At 44.4% G+C, this 16485-nt stretch overlaps 2 protein-coding genes across 2 annotated transcripts; one reads left to right on the top strand and one right to left on the bottom strand.

The window, feature by feature from the left end:
* Positions 1-454: 454 nt before the first annotated feature.
* si:ch211-140b10.6 (protein POLR1D-like) lies at positions 455-3313 on the bottom strand. The gene is made up of 3 exons (XM_041961810.1): positions 3178-3313; positions 2606-2680; positions 455-1517 (listed from the first exon to the last, which is right to left on the bottom strand). The coding sequence occupies exons 1-3, from the start codon at positions 3201-3203 to the stop codon at positions 1163-1165; spliced, it is 456 nt and encodes a 151-aa protein (XP_041817744.1). The 5' UTR covers positions 3204-3313; the 3' UTR covers positions 455-1162.
* An 832-nt stretch (positions 3314-4145) lies between these two features.
* On the top strand, positions 4146-16320 carry lnx2a (ligand of numb-protein X 2a). Its single transcript, XM_041961735.1, has 11 exons — positions 4146-4235; positions 6565-7123; positions 10703-10938; positions 11019-11156; positions 11381-11580; positions 12071-12484; positions 12595-12768; positions 13262-13439; positions 13529-13754; positions 14495-14653; positions 16185-16320. Exons 2-11 carry the CDS (start codon positions 6720-6722, stop codon positions 16318-16320), a joined length of 2265 nt encoding a protein of 754 aa, XP_041817669.1. The 5' UTR covers positions 4146-4235; positions 6565-6719.
* The last annotated feature ends 165 nt before the right edge of the window (positions 16321-16485 follow it).

The raw sequence follows: 16485 nt of genomic DNA, 5'->3' as shown, positions 1-16485 counted from the left end.
ACTACAGTGGACGCGCACACTGTGATTTATGAAGCATGAGGGGCGTTAAACGCATTTTAGACACGGAATTTTGCGTAATAGCTCAAGCGTGGAGCGGTACATCTTAAATTTTGCTGTTATAGACCGATGGGCAATCATGGCCTAAGAGGCTGCCGCGTTTATAAAACGCACTGGATGTGGGAACTATAAAAGAGTGTAAGCTTAAACGCATGGAGACAGGCCAAATGGATGGGGAAGACATAAACAGCAGCACAACACTTTGAACGCTTGACCAAATGTCCATCTGTCGTCCTGAAACCCCGCTGACCCCATCAAAACAAATGGCAATACTGCATCTTTGTACGACATTAGCCACTGTGTTATTATTATTATTATTATTATTGCTACTACTACTATTATTATAGTAGTAGTAGTGGTAGTTTTTGTTGCTATTACAGCCTTATTAAATCACTACTAATCCATCGCTGCTGCCATTTGTTCACCAGGAATCTTGCACACGTAGGAGTGTCAGGAAAACCTGTTTTTTTTTCTCCTTTGACAAACAAAACCGTTTCTGATAGCCAGTATATACATGTCAAAAAGTTGGACAGGCGATAAAACGTGCTTACCCAGTGGAGACAGCAGCATGGCTTATGTAAACACTATGACTAGTGAATAATGACAGAAGAATGGTAATGGCATTACAATTGTAATCAAACCTCCTCTAATGCAAGTGAAACAGAATAACATCAAACCAAGATTCATGTCAGAGAGGAGGGCATGACGATGTTGGCTAAAAGAAAGGTTTTCTAAAGAGTCCTCGTGATTTCCTGAGCTATAAAGCCAGAAGGAGTTTATTCACTCCAATCTCAGTGGGAAAAAAAACATTAAAAGGGAATCAAATAAACACTAACAGATACAAAATGGTTGTAAGTTCAAAAGAGAAATGAACTACCATGACAGACTAATTCTCCATCAACAGGAATAAAAACGTGAACGTCTTCTCTGGCTCTTTCTGTGCAGTTTATAACAGGCCAGGTGAGCAGGACATATCTGTCAGCCTGTTGGCAGCTCTGTGAGGTGTGTTGGCTGGTCAGAGAGCAGTTTCAGCAGAGTTCTGCTGAAACTGCAGAAGGAGTGGCCTGAGTAAAAGAAGCAGTGTACCTCCTCTGGACAGGAGTCTTTACTCATGAAGTCTGTCTTTGTCTTTGTCTCTACTCGGGCCATCTCTCCCATGTCCCCGCTCTCTGTTGTCTTTGTGCCTGTGACTCCGCTCTCTGTCTCTAGCCTGCTTCTTATCTTTGTTATTGCAGCTGTCCCTGTGATGGTGTTTATGGTCTGTGTGGCCTCCATTGCTCCTGTGGTCTCTGGAGGGTGTTCTGCTGCGGTCGCGGCTTCTGTCTGGGGAGTCGCTCCTCAGGCGCCCTCTAGTGATGGAGTGTCCGTCTCTTGGCCCAGCGCTGCGCCCCTGCAGGCCGGTGGAGCGCAGGGTGTTAAGGAGGAAGCGCTTATTGGTGCTCCGCAGGGGACACTTCAACCTGAAAGAGGAGTGAACACACAGATCTTTTAAACAGTGTGACAGCTTAGGTGGTCATCACTGGCTTCCAGAAGGCATCGGCGTGTCTCATTTCGAAGGCCACGCTTCCACTGAGGTCATGTCATGTTTTGGGGGTGTTAGAAACCTGTAGGGACTCTATGATTAAACACATATTTTGGTTTGGTATATTTTAATTTGACTAATTTTAGGCTACAAAAATATGAATGATTCATAAGAGAAATAAATTTCAGTCAAGGTTTTAAAATAGCATTAATTCTTTGGAGATGAATAAAGTATCTATCTATCTATCTATCTATCTATCTATCTATCTAATTCAGACATGTCTTGGTGTTATTTCATGTTGAGAAATACAATATAGGGAAATACTATTGTATATAGTAATGTATATAGTTTCAATAAATAAAATATGAGATGTTAAAAAAAAGGTACATTTGGATTCATGACCTCAGTATTTATAAAATCCTGACTATGACCATACTCGCACCAAGTATGAACAGGAAAAGACTGGTTTCCATTACTTTACACAAGACAAAAAGAGCAACAAGAGTAAATAAAGAATGCATTTAGCTGGCTATGCTGGCAAAATCAATGGTGGCATTGGATTCATTTCTAGTTATTTAACTACAGAAAGTAGTTAACAAGCTTCGAAAAAACGTTGTTTGTATTTTTATTACAAAAAACTGAGTCGCTAGAAATGTTGGTTTTCCTAAAAAACATAATATTATATTAATAGAGCTATCTTTTGTACTTGGTTTTAGATTATTGTGTTGTTTTGTCACTAGGACTGTTGGGTCGACTGTGAGTATGTACCATTTTCAGGAATATGAATACATTTATGCACGTGGACAAGCGCAATTAAGGACAAACAAACTAGTTGAGAATATAGCATAGAAACAAGACAGACTGTGCACAGACTAAATCAAAACACAGCACGGATGGGCGATACACTCAAAGAACAAAAACTGCCCCAGACAAAAGAACAGCTAAGCTGAGAAGTCGCAGTCAGACGTCCACACATGACAGATGAGGGCAGGCTGATACAGATGGCATGTCAAACACAGCGCTCACCATCCTGCAGGGCCCATGGTCTCTGCTCTCACCCGAGCCCTGTCAGTCTCCCTGAGGAGCTCCTCTACCGCGCGCCTGGACGGATAAATAAAGAAAAAGATCAAAATGAGTCATGTGGACGGGGAGGAAATGGGGGAGAAGTTGAGGACAGAGACGGCACGAAACCTCAAGGGGGAGCCAAGGGGAGAATAATTTAATTAAGTGAGAGAAAACAGAGTGATGCAGAGTGTAAAGGAGAACGTGAATCATTAGTGAGTGACTGAGGGGACACAGCAATGTCCTCGTTTGACCCGAGCTGCTGAATCAGCGGAGTCTCAGCAGAGGAGACTCACTGATTTAGCCGACCTTTACCCACACAGGACAGGCAGCTTAATGCCAGGGCTTCCTTACAGCCACTGTAAACTCACACTCGTCTTACAACACAGCACACACAACACAACAGCTGTCTACCAAAAATATCCCATCCGACTGATACGCGGTTGTTAGGCGTTTTAGAGGAAAGCTAGCTGGAGGTGTGCGCAAACAGCGGCTGTATACGTTAACTGTGCACAGGCAGCAAAACAGTCTCATACTTTTCCAGATCGTTCTCCTCCGCCATCGCGTCGTAATCAGTCACACGTTGTGACAAAATTAATTTGATGAAAATCGATGGTAGTATATTAATTAGCGAAACATCTTTTATGTTTACTTGTCCGCGAGGTCCTTCAACCGAGGACCCTGCGTTTTTTGCTGTCCTTAGTGATGCCTGATTGCTCCCAGCAGCCACTTTCAAGTCTTCTTGTGCCTTAACACAACAGCCTTGCAAAAATATTTCAGGGGTCAAGCAGGCTAAAACGCTTTAAATACTACTTAATCTCTTGAGTTTTGACTTTTATTTGTACTTTAAATCAAACAAATGACCAATAGTTCCACATTCAAATCCTTTACATAAAGAAAAACAGCAATACCACACAAGCATGAAGAATGTTCCTTGATATTGTATGCTACTGAAGTAATAATGGGTAAATATTTTCAGCCCAGTGAGTGAGCATGTATGTCAGACAGAAAAAGTAGTCACTATGCACTATGTGCTCATTGTTATTGATGATGCATCAATATGCCAGTAGCATTTTAATGTTGCAGTAGGTGGATGTGGAGCTCAGTCTAACCACTTGTGCAGCCAATTCTCATCAGTAAATAATTCCAATCTGTAAATTTTGATGCATAAATATCTCAATATGCAAAGTAACTAGTAAACAATGTACACAATCAGACAGTTTTTATTAACGCGCAGAAAGATTGTGACTGTGACTACATATTGTTTGGCTAAAATAAAAATAAAAAAAAAACACTTGTACAGTATTCCAACGTTTGGGGGGATTTTTTTATTATTATCATTCATTCATTGATTTTTAAACAGGCCGTTGGGAGGCCACCCAGGATTCTACTCTGGATTGACAGCCACAGGCCCCGCCTAGTCCCGTTGACGGACAGCAGTGGGCGTGGTCAGTGCCGCCAAAGGCACGGGGGCGTTTTCGTGCGGGTTTGCGGAACGGGCCGTTGCGGTGAATGCGTGATTGAGGTCCCGCAGCTAGTAATCGTCCCCCTTTTTGGGGCCGGAGTGCACGGCGCGGAGGAGCAGCCGGAATAGGTAATATTACATCTGCATATATTCATTGCCTGCATGAACGGTGTCAGTGTGTGGCTGGCTTTGCATTGATATTGCCATTGTCGCTTCATCTGTCCTAGCCTTTCCGCTTGTGGAGGGTGTGATGGAGTCAGACAGATGGGGGCAATGATTAAAAAATGCTCTTGTCTTATCACATGCGTTCAACGCCTATCTTATAGAACATGACACTCCAGTTGGTGAGTTGCCAAGGTAAAATAGAACAATGACAGTGAGAGAAATTATTGAAATTTTCAATTAAATCAGTGTCAGTTTTTGTTGTTATCATTGCATGTCTGACTGTTGTGGGGAAAAAAAGCAGCCTATCGCAACAGACCTAGCAGAACAGCAGCAGGCCTGTTCTTGCAAGTGACTATCAGCCTTTCTGTTTTTTTTTTGTTTTTTTTTAGATAAGATACGACGAGATGGGGTTTATGGAAATGTAGGCTAAGCCGACAGAACCTGAGATTTAAAATCTGTGGCCTAAAACATCATCTCATCTTATTTGAAAATGTCATTCCTGCAGGCGAGGTTGTTCACGGCTCGTCCTGTGTTGTAAGAGGAGATTGTCATCTCAAAAAAAATGAAAAATGAGCAGAGACAGGTGCAGGGCCAAGACTGTTATTTATTAATATAGAAAGCAGTGCAATGACAATAACAGCATGGCCTTGGACTCTCACACAGGCACGCACACACACAGTGGGATTAAAAGGAAGATATTTCACAAGCATTTGCCAGTCTTCTTGTGTAAAGGAATCTGTTGCTACAGAGTAAAGCTATGTTTAGAATAGATTTAAGTGCTTTTCCTGGCCGGGGCTGCTGCCACAGTGAAAACCTGAAGACTTTACTTATTGATAAAGACTATTCGCAGGATGTACGTGCAGTGCATGATGCGTGTGTGTTACTGCTTGCGCCTGACTTATGCTTGCGTATCTACAAGTCTGTGTGCGCGCGCGTGTCTGTGTGAGTGCGTGTGTGTGATGTGGTGATGTCACAGCTTTGTTATAGGAACAGAGAAGCCTTGTGTCCTCATGATTAATTCATGTCCAGCTGCGGGATAGAGACAGAAGCAGCCAGTCACACACAGACAGGAGCACGTACTTAAAAGAGGCTGAAATAAGTAACTACCGGTCCGGTAGCCAAGGAGACAGGGGAGACAGGTTGTCACAGAAATGGGTGGCCGCGGAGACGAGACGAAAAAAGCAGCAAAAAGCGAACCGAGGGGGCTGTCATCATCCTCTGCGCCGTCTGACAGGCTCTCAGGCTGTACCAGGGAGGAACAGAGCATCCTCCTGCTGAGAGAAGTGCATCTGTTGTGCGGCTCCTCTGCATCCTTCTTCTGCTACACTCTGAATGTCAAGCCCCACTGAACAGAGCAGGCTCCAGGTCGTCATGGAGACAGGAGCAGACCCCCGCCGGAACAGAGGCAGGTAGTCACTGTGGCTTGGCTGCCCCGCTGTGCGCTCAGGCGCGCCCTCTGCTGTCCGCTGATGGCACCAGGCCGACAGGGGCCCGGCGAGCATAGCGTCTGCAGGTCTGAACGGCTTTGGGATGTGAAGCACTGTGGAAATGATCAGCGCGCACAGTGCATTAGCTCTGGGGACGCACTCTCCTCGGTGGAGTGCTATATTTCAAGATTTTGCTTTAGGCATGTTCTCTTTCCGATGCGGTGGAGACTGAGTGCATCTACAGCAGCTCCATGGCCTCAACCAGAAATATCGAGTTTGCTGTGTGGAATGTTTAAAGCAGTCCTGCAGTTTTCTTGTCTTTTTTGTTTTCATCTCTTTTGTGGACTTGACTGCCTTATAGACCCTCGCCCATCCTCTCTCCCATCTTCTTTTCTTTCTCTTGTTTTGTGCCTCTTTCAGACTTTTACTCTTTCACCCCTCTTCTTGTCTCTCTTTCTTCTTCCTCCCTCTGTCCCTGCTGCTTGTCTACCTCTCACTGGCACTAACCCCGCCCCCCTCTCTCTGTTGCTTTCCCAATCCCACTTCCTCTGATCTGTGTCCTCTCTCTGCCTCAATCCCAGATAATTCCCTCTCTGTGGAATTGGAAGATTGCAGCAGGCGAGAGCAAAAGAGAGATTATACTGCCAGATTAGTGGACAGGAGCAGCAATACATAATCTCAGCACACTCACTGACACACACACACACACACACACACACAGAGCCACTCTCGATCTCGTGCAGACACGTGGGTACACGTGCACAAAGCATTTGCCACATGAATAAATGCACGAGCACATAATCAGACACTTGTTGTTTTTTCTGAAACAGCTGTTTAACCCTCTTGCTTTACCCCCTGACCTGCAGGGTGATGTGCCATCAGCCACTGGGGGGCATCTGTCCTCTCTGCAACTTGTTCATCCTGTGAAGCTTATGGGATAGGAGTGTGCGTGCCCCTTCCCAACACTGCTGCCCCACTGGAGTCATTTGTGCCAAAGCTGAGTTGCGTGGAAGGAGCAGAGATGGGCAGCCCAGGCTGCGAAGTGGGTCTAGCCAAGCCGGTGGAGCCAGCCCTGGAGGCTCTGTGTCCTGAGTGCGGCCAGATCCACCGCAGCCGGGAGAACCACCTTTACAACTACCGTCTGGAGGTGGATGATGACCTGGTGTGCCACATCTGCCTGCAGCCGCTGGTGCAGCCCCTTGACACGCCGTGTGGACACACCTTCTGCGCCCGCTGCCTGCGGAGCTTCCTCCAGGAGAGGGACTTCTGCCCGCTGGACAGGACACGGCTGCAGCTGCAGGCGTGCCGCAGATCCAGCATACTGGTGCACAAGCTGCTGGACAAGCTGTCTGTGTCCTGCCCTTTGACCCCAGTCTGCTCCCTCAGCATGCCACGATGTGACCTGGAGGCACACCTCAAACACAGGTAATAAAGCTTACATGCAGACATAATAGATGAATGCTTTCATGAGTGCAAACTAACGCACACATAACCACAGATGAAACTTTACGCATGCATGACAACCAGGATTTCAAGAATCTTAGACAGGTAATGCAGCTTCGTTGCGGCTGTATTAGAGTTAATGAGACAAAGAAAAACAAAGACAACAGATAGCCCAGTTAGTTTCTAGCATGTTGCTGTTAGAGCTGAAAAGATTTACATACTGATTACTGTACGTAATCTTTAAAGCACAAATGCCAACAATTCATTGGTTTTAGCTGCTCAGGAGTGAATATTTGCTGGTTTTCTCAGTCTTTCGTGGTAGTAAAAATCATACTTTTGGGTTTTGAATGGCTGGTTGGACGAAACAAGCAATTTGAAGACAACCAGGGATGTCTGTTATTATCCTAACAAGCCTTTCACTACATTTGCTGACATTTAAAAGACCAAACCATTCATCTATTAATGGAAAAGTGACTGACAGATTAATCGATGATGAAAATGACTGTTAGTTGCAACTCTAGTTACCTTTGCATGACTTTAAAAACTATGAGTTGCATTCAAAAGCCCTCCATCCTCATGGTTGGCTCGTCTTGGCAGGAACTGTAAGAGGTACAGTATCATAGGTCTTAGTCCAGACTCACCCACCATCCTTAACCTCAAGGGTTTCCATCCGTCCACACGCTTTGGCTTTTGGCCCATTTGGACCAGGTGCTGTGAGACCCTGAGGGGATTATTGGGCTGTAGGTCATGTGACGGAGGATTAGTGGTTCCCTACCGCAGTCATGGGTTGGCAGACCAGGAGCTCCATGTTCTTATTCTGCAATCATGCTGAGCAACTTCAACACCAGAGACCTTTTCAACCATTTCTTCTGTGAGACAGCCAAAGGCAACCCTGGCCTGTGGTGAGTCGAACACAGCTGGATGTGAGGTCAGCGTGACTTAGGATGGCACAATGGCATCTTTCTGTCACTGGTTTCCTCCATCTGTCCTTCTGTCTGCCTCTCAGTTTAACTTCTTTCTTGCACTCTCTGTCTTTCTTCCTCTGTTTTTTGCACTGAAATGCAAGGCGGTGTGTTTGCATTTGCCATAGGGAAGCCAGGTTAGGTTGCTGCTGCTGTAAAATGGATGGAAGTTGTGTAAATTTTGCATGTGATAGGATGTTGAAAATAAATGAAGCAGTGCTTAGAGAATCTACACAGCATATAGCAATTTAAGCTTTGCTTGGTACAAATCTTTTGGTCAGAACATGCTGTAATCTTGTAAGAACGTAGATACAGTCCAATATTATAATCAGTGTTTTTGCTTTGGGAACAGATTTATTTTTCTTAAGAACACTAATACTGTAGAGTTCAATACCACAGATAAGCAAAAGGTAGATGGTATGATAAGTGGCCGTTTTCATGCTGTGGTATACTGTGAAACCAGTACGTCCAGTTGCTAACTGACTGGTCTGGTGACCATCTAACACCTCAGTTAAGTCAAGAAGATTTTCCTTAACAAGCTCACACTAACAAGCTATCACTAACAAGCTGTCAAAAGCTTTTCTGAGTCAGCCGTTTTTACAGGAGGCTGTTGATTTTATGTCTTTGAAGCGGGACTATATGCTAACTGATGGCCACTCTAGCTACAAGTGACAATTACAGGATAATGGGTAATGGTAAACTTAGTTTAACAGTTGCATGGCCAGAGAGGGGCCATAAAGTCAAACCAGCTCCATTAATAATGTTGGTTACACAGCGATACCCGTCTAAATTTAGCGAACGCTTGTTAATATTAGCCACCATAAGCTACTGGTCACACCAGACCAAGTAAGGCTGTAACAGCAAAACCCCTGAGAGAATTAAAGTGGTGGTGCTGTATTATTAAAGGGGTGTTTAAATGCTTATGATTTTAACTTTTAATTTCTCTGAGAGGGGAAATGTTTGATTTCATCTTTCAAATGTCGCCACTTTAAGTGTATCCGAGTCTGAAAATAGCCCCAAAACAAGAAGACACAGAACGTTCCTCAATTGTCTGGCAGCGTTTCTCTCCTAACCTTCTCCTCAAAGGTTCAGGACTTCAGAGCTGCAGTCTGTTAACACTTCACTGTCCAGTCAATCACGTCAGCAGAGGGGTACACCTCAGCGACGGCTGAACACATCGTGTCGTGTCAAACAGACGAGGAAAGATGGTGTAAGACAGATCAAACGAGGTCACCGAGGACTAACGTGACATTCTTTAGTAAAGATTAAACCTCTGGCCCACGTGGGTTTTGCCGCTCCCCTACCCGGCAGACTTAGGTCTGAGATAGTAACTGGAGCCAAGAGTGTGCTGTTGCTGTGCGACTTTGTCAGTCCACATTGTTGATGTTGAAAATTGGGAATCACTGGGTGTTGGATTAAAAGCGAGAGTGCCAGGCCATGGTGTAATGGTATGCTGGTTAAGGTGGGCTGGTTGATCTTTTTACTGATGGTGTGTGTGTATGAGAACTGAGGTCCTGTCACAGTTCCTGAACCAAAGACTCTACATGAGCATCTACACAAGCTTAACCAGTTCAAATTAAAAACTATCCTTTTTTCTTGATGGAAAACACTATGGGTCAAACACAGGTGTGAAAGAATACTGATTAAGAAAAGATGAGAGTAAAATTACATTAAGCCACATGGCAGAACAACACCGCTTGCTGACTGCTTCAATCATGGCACAGCAACGCTTGTTTTCCGTGGTCCTGTTTTACTTTGGAGGAAAGACAGGAGCATTTAAATAATTCAACCAGCTCGTACTGTAGCTACCAATTATTGTAAATCCTTCAGAGTCAATTAAGGGTGAGACCACTTTGATCCCTTGAGTCTGTCTGTGTTTATTTCGAATTGTTTTTCAACGAAGAGTTTCCTTCGGTGGGACAGAATTGATGAATCTGTCTCCACCAAATTTGTGTTTATTTTGAAGGAAAGAGCTCAGATGAACCTTTCTGGGACTGGCCTACAGTATATCTCATTATCCAATCATTCAAGTCATTTTATAAAGCAAACATGCAGAACATTTACTTGTTTCAGCTTCTTAAATTTGACTTATTGTGGTTTTTCTTTGCTTTATATAATTGCAGATTGAGTATCTTTAGGTCAAAACAAGCAAACTCAAGAGTCATTGTGGAGTGTGGGAGATTGTGATGCTCTTCTTCCACTATTTTCAGTTTTGAATTAATTGATTTACAGGAAAGAATTGATTGATAGGAGCCCCACATATACTTGTATAATGTTTAGTGCATCCCTGCAGCAAAAGAATGTAAAGAAATCAACATATGCCGCAGTGTTGTCTGGTGTTTTATCAGTGACAAATCAATGTGTCTGCACCAGAGTTCTGCTGGGACCTTCCCTACAAAAACTACTTTTTCACTCTTCCCACTAAATTCCTCGCAGCTACACATGACCCTGCACTCTGACCTCCTTTAAAGAGGGGACAAGCATAAAGAGCCCTGCCCTCATGGGATCAGTTGCGTCACATTAAATTAACTGATGCTGAACCTGATTTTCTTTACGCGTCAGATGGACTAACAAACTGACGCCTGTTGCTTGGTGAAAGGTGTCCCGGGACACGGTGTCAGCAGACCAGCACGGACGGCCCGCGATGCGAGAGCGGGGACGAGCGAGCGATGGTGACCAGCCCTCCCAGGTCTCCCGGCTCCCCACAGACAGACCTGAGGGACCGCACACCCTCCCCACCCTCTGGGCCTAATAACACCAGCGGCGGCGGGCCCATGTGGACGGACGACGCCGGCCTCGACAACCCTGCCTTTGAGGAGAGCACGGAGGAGGACAGTGAGTCAACGCACTGGTCCCAAGTGAGGAGATTCAGATTGTCTATGAATACAGTTTACACATCATCTTCATGTCTTCAGGTGTGGTCGGGTTGGAGTGTGTGGTCCCCAGGGTGAAGCGGCCCCTCAGTAATCCCTGCATCCACCTCCTCCGCTCTGTCAGCTCCACCTCCTCTGGCTGGGACTGCCCCGAGTCTCCACCTCTCTCCGCTGAAGAAGGTACAGCATCACGTCCTCCATCTGACTGAGCGTCTTCCCTGCAGGGCAGAAAAGTAGAGATCTGAGATATGAAACATTGCAGCTTATCTCCTTTGCAATTGTAAGAGCTGTAATCTTAGACGAGGGGATAATCACATCCAGGAAACATTATGCGAAAGGTCAGTCGGATGTGGAAATTGAATTCTGAAATGCAGCTGTGTAATGGGATTTGTGTGCCCATTAAGGCTGCGTGAAGTTGCCCTCGCTGCCTGAAGGAGAGATAACTGCCATAGAGGTCCACCGGGCGAACCCGTATGTTGAGCTGGGCATCAGCGTCGTTGGGGGAAACGAGACGCCGCTCATTAACATCGTGATTCAGGAAGTGTACAGAGACGGGGTCATCGCTCGAGACGGGAGGCTGCTGGCCGGGGATCAGATCCTACAGGTAAGATCAGACAAGGAAGGAGCTTCCAGTGTGTTCTTTTGGCCACTTTGGAGCTAAACTTTAACTTTTAATGATTGTTTTCACTCCAGATGTATATTGCATATTATATTAGTAATTTAGAGATTTTTTAAATCATCTTTATTATTTATTATTATTCATTTATTTATATTATTTAGCTCATTGTTTTGGTTTTAAGGCCCACAACTTTACTGTTTTGGTTTATTTTCAACGCTTTAATAATAACCCACTATGAACTCCCAACCCTGCAAGAAAAGGCAGGTAGGCAGAGTTAGCGACTAGCTGACGAACATAGTGGAGCATGGTGGACAGAGCCAATAAGAGAGTGGGAACTGGGCTTACATTTGTGAATGCTAAATCTCCTCTGTGTCTGCTGGGTATTACATTTTTAGGTGTTAAATTTTAGTGTTGTGTTAACAGCTTGTTGTGCTGGTTTAAACACTGATTGCCAAAATTCATGTCTCATCCCAAGGTGAACAATGTGGACATCAGTAACGTCCCCCACAGTTTTGCCCGCTCTACGCTGGCACGCCCCTGCACCACCTTGCAGCTGACTGTGCTTAGGGAGCGTCGCTGTGCCTCCCGGGCTCCCCCCTCCTCTTCCTCCTCCACCCCAGCCGTGCCCCATGCTCCCTGCTCCACCCCTGAGGGCACCCCATCCAGCCCCGCCACACTGAGAATCACCCTACACAAGCGGGACTCAACAGAGCAGCTCGGCATCAAGCTGGTGCGACGAACGGATGAGTCAGGAGTGTTTGTGTTGGATCTGCTGGAAGGAGGCCTGGCAGCGAAGGATGGCAGACTGCGGAGTAATGACCGTGTGTTGGCAGTCAACGACCAGGACCTACGCCACGGCACCCCGGAGCAGGCTGCACAGATCATACAGGTGAGGCAGCATCTGCTTATTAAGATTCTTTTGGTTTTATTTAGAAGTAAAAACATGAAATGTTAGCGAGAGAAAAGAAAGTCCCTAAAACACAGACTCTGTCCTCTTAGGCCAGTGGAGAGCGGGTCCACCTGCTGATTGGTCGACCCAGCAAACCAACTCCTCCTCCACCGCCAAAATCAAGCTCCACCAGAGACCTCTACTGCCTTGATCACTTCCTGCCTAACCACAGCTCCACCCCGAGTCCTGTGCCCATACACCTCTCTCGCACCAGCACTCACAGAGTAAGCATGTGTGCTATGTGTGTGTGTGTTTGTATTTTCTGTGTTTGTACACCTGGGTTGGTTTGTGTGTTTGTGGATATTTTCTAATTTGGGATTTTGCATCACCAACATGTTTGCATTTTGATATTTGTCTTTACACTGAAGGAATGTAGTTTCAGATTTCAGGATATTTTCAGCTTCAGTTTTCCAAAAAGTTGAATTAGGTGAATTTTGAATATCAGTGTGAAAATTAAAAAAAAAAGTATTAAAAACATGTTTTTATTACTTTTAGGGTCTTGTTTGCACCCTATTTTTCTCCTCACGTTTTAGTGAAGGAATCTTCTGATTTCCAATCAGTTTAAACCAAATAGCTCTTTTGAAAAATCTTTTTTTTTTTGTTTTGTTTTTTTGTAAAAAAACAGTAGAAACAATGATGTAGAAAGAGTAAATAGAGCATTTACCAGTGAACAGACACAGAGACTGAACCTGTGTGTGTGTGTGTGATTATCCCCAGGACCTTTCCCAGTGTGTGACCTGTAAGGAAAAACACATCACTGTGAAGAAGGAACCCCACGAGTCTCTGGGTATGACTGTCGCAGGAGGGCGAGGCAGCAAGAGTGGAGAGCTGCCGATCTTTGTGACCAGCGTCCAACCGCATGGCTGCTTGTCGAGGGATGGACGAATCAAACGAGGTGAGCGCCCCCTCGGAAATGGACCAAATTCAGCCAGGTCAAAAACATCACATCGGAAACTACAAGTCCTTCCTTCCTCTTTCCTTCAGGTGACGTCCTGCTGAGTATCAACGGGCAGGACTTAACGTACCTGAGCCACAGTGAGGCTGTGGGCACCCTGAAGGCCAGCGCCGCCTCGTCCTCGGTCCAGCTGCGGGTGCTGGAGGTCAGCATGGTTGAAGAGCATGACCATGACGAGCTGCTGCCTCACACGCATGACAGTGACTTTGATGCCAACTGGTCCCCATCGTGGGTCATGTGGCTGGGATTACCCAGGTGAGCACACAGAGGAGAGGGAGGGTGATGGAGGCACATGTTTGCCTTCAAATATAGTCGCGTTCTGGATTTAAATGTACTTTTGGTGTGTGTGAGTGTGACATTTTGAATAGTACCTTTTTTTAAAAAAAGATCAGCTCAGGATCTTTCTTTCTCTGTGCTGCTTTATTTCTGATTTGTTTGATAATGTCTGAATACTAGGCTGGAATTTGGGCTCACTGATTTTTAATGTAGCTGTTCTAACTTCAGTTACATTGGATTCAGCCCATTTATTGAAAATTGCAATCTGAGTAAATTAATTCATAATGTCAGTAATTCAATACATTCGATTGGAGTTTGGCCATATTTTTCATCCTTCGTTTTCTCTTCACTTTCTTTTGGGATACTGCTCTTCACTCACTCCTTTTTCTCAAGAGATCTGAGGCAAATTTAGCAAATTTCACTATATTTATGTGCAAATTGCAAGAGGTTTATTTGGAGGTATGAAAAGAAATTTAAAATAAGGGAAAAAAGACACTTGATTTTTTTTTTTATTGCTCAAAGCATGTTTGGAAACAGGTGAAATGACCCTACTTGCAGATCATTTCCCACTAATTTTAATGCATTTTAAAGATTCAAGATTCACAATAGATGATTTGGTCGATTCAGATGAAGCATTAACTGGCTCCATGGAGGATGCAGTCTATCCCTACTCTCTGTCCAGCCCCTCTTTCACCCTGCCCTTTGTTCTTTTCCTGCAGCTACCTGCACAGTAGTCATGAGATTGTACTGCGGAGGAGCCACCCAGGCAGCTGGGGCTTCAGCATCGTCGGGGGCTACGAGGAAAGCCATGGCAACCAGGCCTTCTTCATCAAGACCATCGTCCTCGGCACGCCTGCGTACTACGACGGCCGGCTCAAGTGAGTGATCAGTCGCTCTTCACATGACTGTCTGTGGCTTTTGTGAGCAGTGACGTAACAGTGAAATAGCAGGCAGATAAACTGTGACCTCCACGCCCACATAGTGCATGTTCAGTTTCTCTTTTTTTCTGTGTTAACTATTTATTTTCTATGTATATTTGATAAGAGACAATCGCATTTGTATTTTTGTGTATTTGTATTTTTTTGTATGTGTTTTTTCTCTCTTAGTAAATAAGGTTTAATTTTTATACAGAATTTCTCTGTTGCCTTTTTGCTGTGTCATCAGTGTTTTATCTGTGCAATGCAAACAGCTACCAGTAAATAAAATTGCTGTGTGTTTGAGGCCATCTTTGGGCACAGAGAAGTCATAAAGATTGACATCTATTGTAGGTTTAAAAATGTAGGTAAACCCTGTTTTGCAGTTCAAAAATAGAGGTGGGACATTCATTAAATGGGCACCTCTGCTCTCCGGGGGATTCACTAATTAATCTGAAGGTCTCTGAGATAGCATTTCTGTTAAAATACCCACAACTGAGCTAGGATTAGCTCCCCAGGGTCTTCCTTACTCTGTTTCGTTTCTGTCACTGCACAAGTAGTGGGACAAGTAGTGTCAAGGTTGCTTCTCTTGATATTCTATATTTTTCCTGTTTCCCACAAATCCAAATCAAACAATAAATTAGTCCTACAAGTGCTGATAATCCTCTGTGCCATAGAGCTCCATTGTTGTCCAAAATATATTAAAACCACATCAGCAGCCCACAGTGTTGCACTAGGTCAAATGTACCTTCATTACATTGAACTTTTTCTTTTTTCAGTCAATCTGACATACACATGCTGCTGTAAATCCTCATTAGAAAATCAGATGTGTATTATTCCATGTCTGAAAATAGTCCCCAACAATTTCACTACCTAACCTTTTCTGAGTAAAATTTGCTAAGACTATAGTTCCCGGCTCATTTAGAAAATTATTCAACCTCAAAATTATTTTTTGTAACCAGTTTAAAAACATTTTTTTAAACAAGATTTAGGCTTTTAGGAAGAATGAATGGACTCAGAAATGGTTGAGAAAGTCGGAGGGTATTGACAGATACAGAAACACATTTCTGGTTTAAGGGCTGCAGCTAACAATTTTTTTCATTATGAATTGAAATGAATGAAATAAAAAATTGCCTAGGGCAATATCTTCAGATTGCTTGTTTTATCCAATAAAAAGACTTGAAAAACCAGTAAATATTCCCATTTGAGGAAAAATCTGGCTAATTGACTAAACAATAATCTCAAAATGGTTCCTGCTAAGTTTACGATTGATCAACTAATCGATGAACCAACTATTCAGCTCTAGTTTTAATTCATGGGAATTGTTGACAATAACAAGTATAAACACTGTGCCAGCCTCATCCTTTAACTATATTTTCAAACATCCTATAATTTGTGATGTTCCACAATATGGAGCTATTTGAATGGCACGTCACTCCGAGCTGTCAGGTCCTGTTTATAATCTATACTGACTTGTCTCTTGGTGTCACCCTAGGTGTGGTGACATGATCGTGGCAGTCAACAGCCTGTCGACAGCAGGGATGAGCCACTCAGCGCTGGTGCCTATGCTGAAGGAGCAGCGCAGCCGGGTGGCGCTTACTGTGGTCTCCTGGCCTGGCAGCCTGGTATAGCTGGGCCAGATCATAAGCAGGCTGCGCACCATGCTGAGTCCACCCAGAATGTTCTATATTGGGAACAACCTTGGCCAAAGTGAACTGGTACATGCTACTGTACATCGCTCCATACCGGGCTTAATCCAGGACCAAAAGCGTTCAGAACTGTAGTAGACCCAGCAG

Source organism: Chelmon rostratus, chromosome 20 (genome assembly GCF_017976325.1).
Source record: "Chelmon rostratus isolate fCheRos1 chromosome 20, fCheRos1.pri, whole genome shotgun sequence".
Classification (NCBI taxonomy): Eukaryota; Metazoa; Chordata; class Actinopteri; order Chaetodontiformes; family Chaetodontidae; genus Chelmon; species Chelmon rostratus.
Note: the sequence above shows the minus strand (reverse complement) of the source record. Positions and strands in the feature narration are given on the sequence as shown.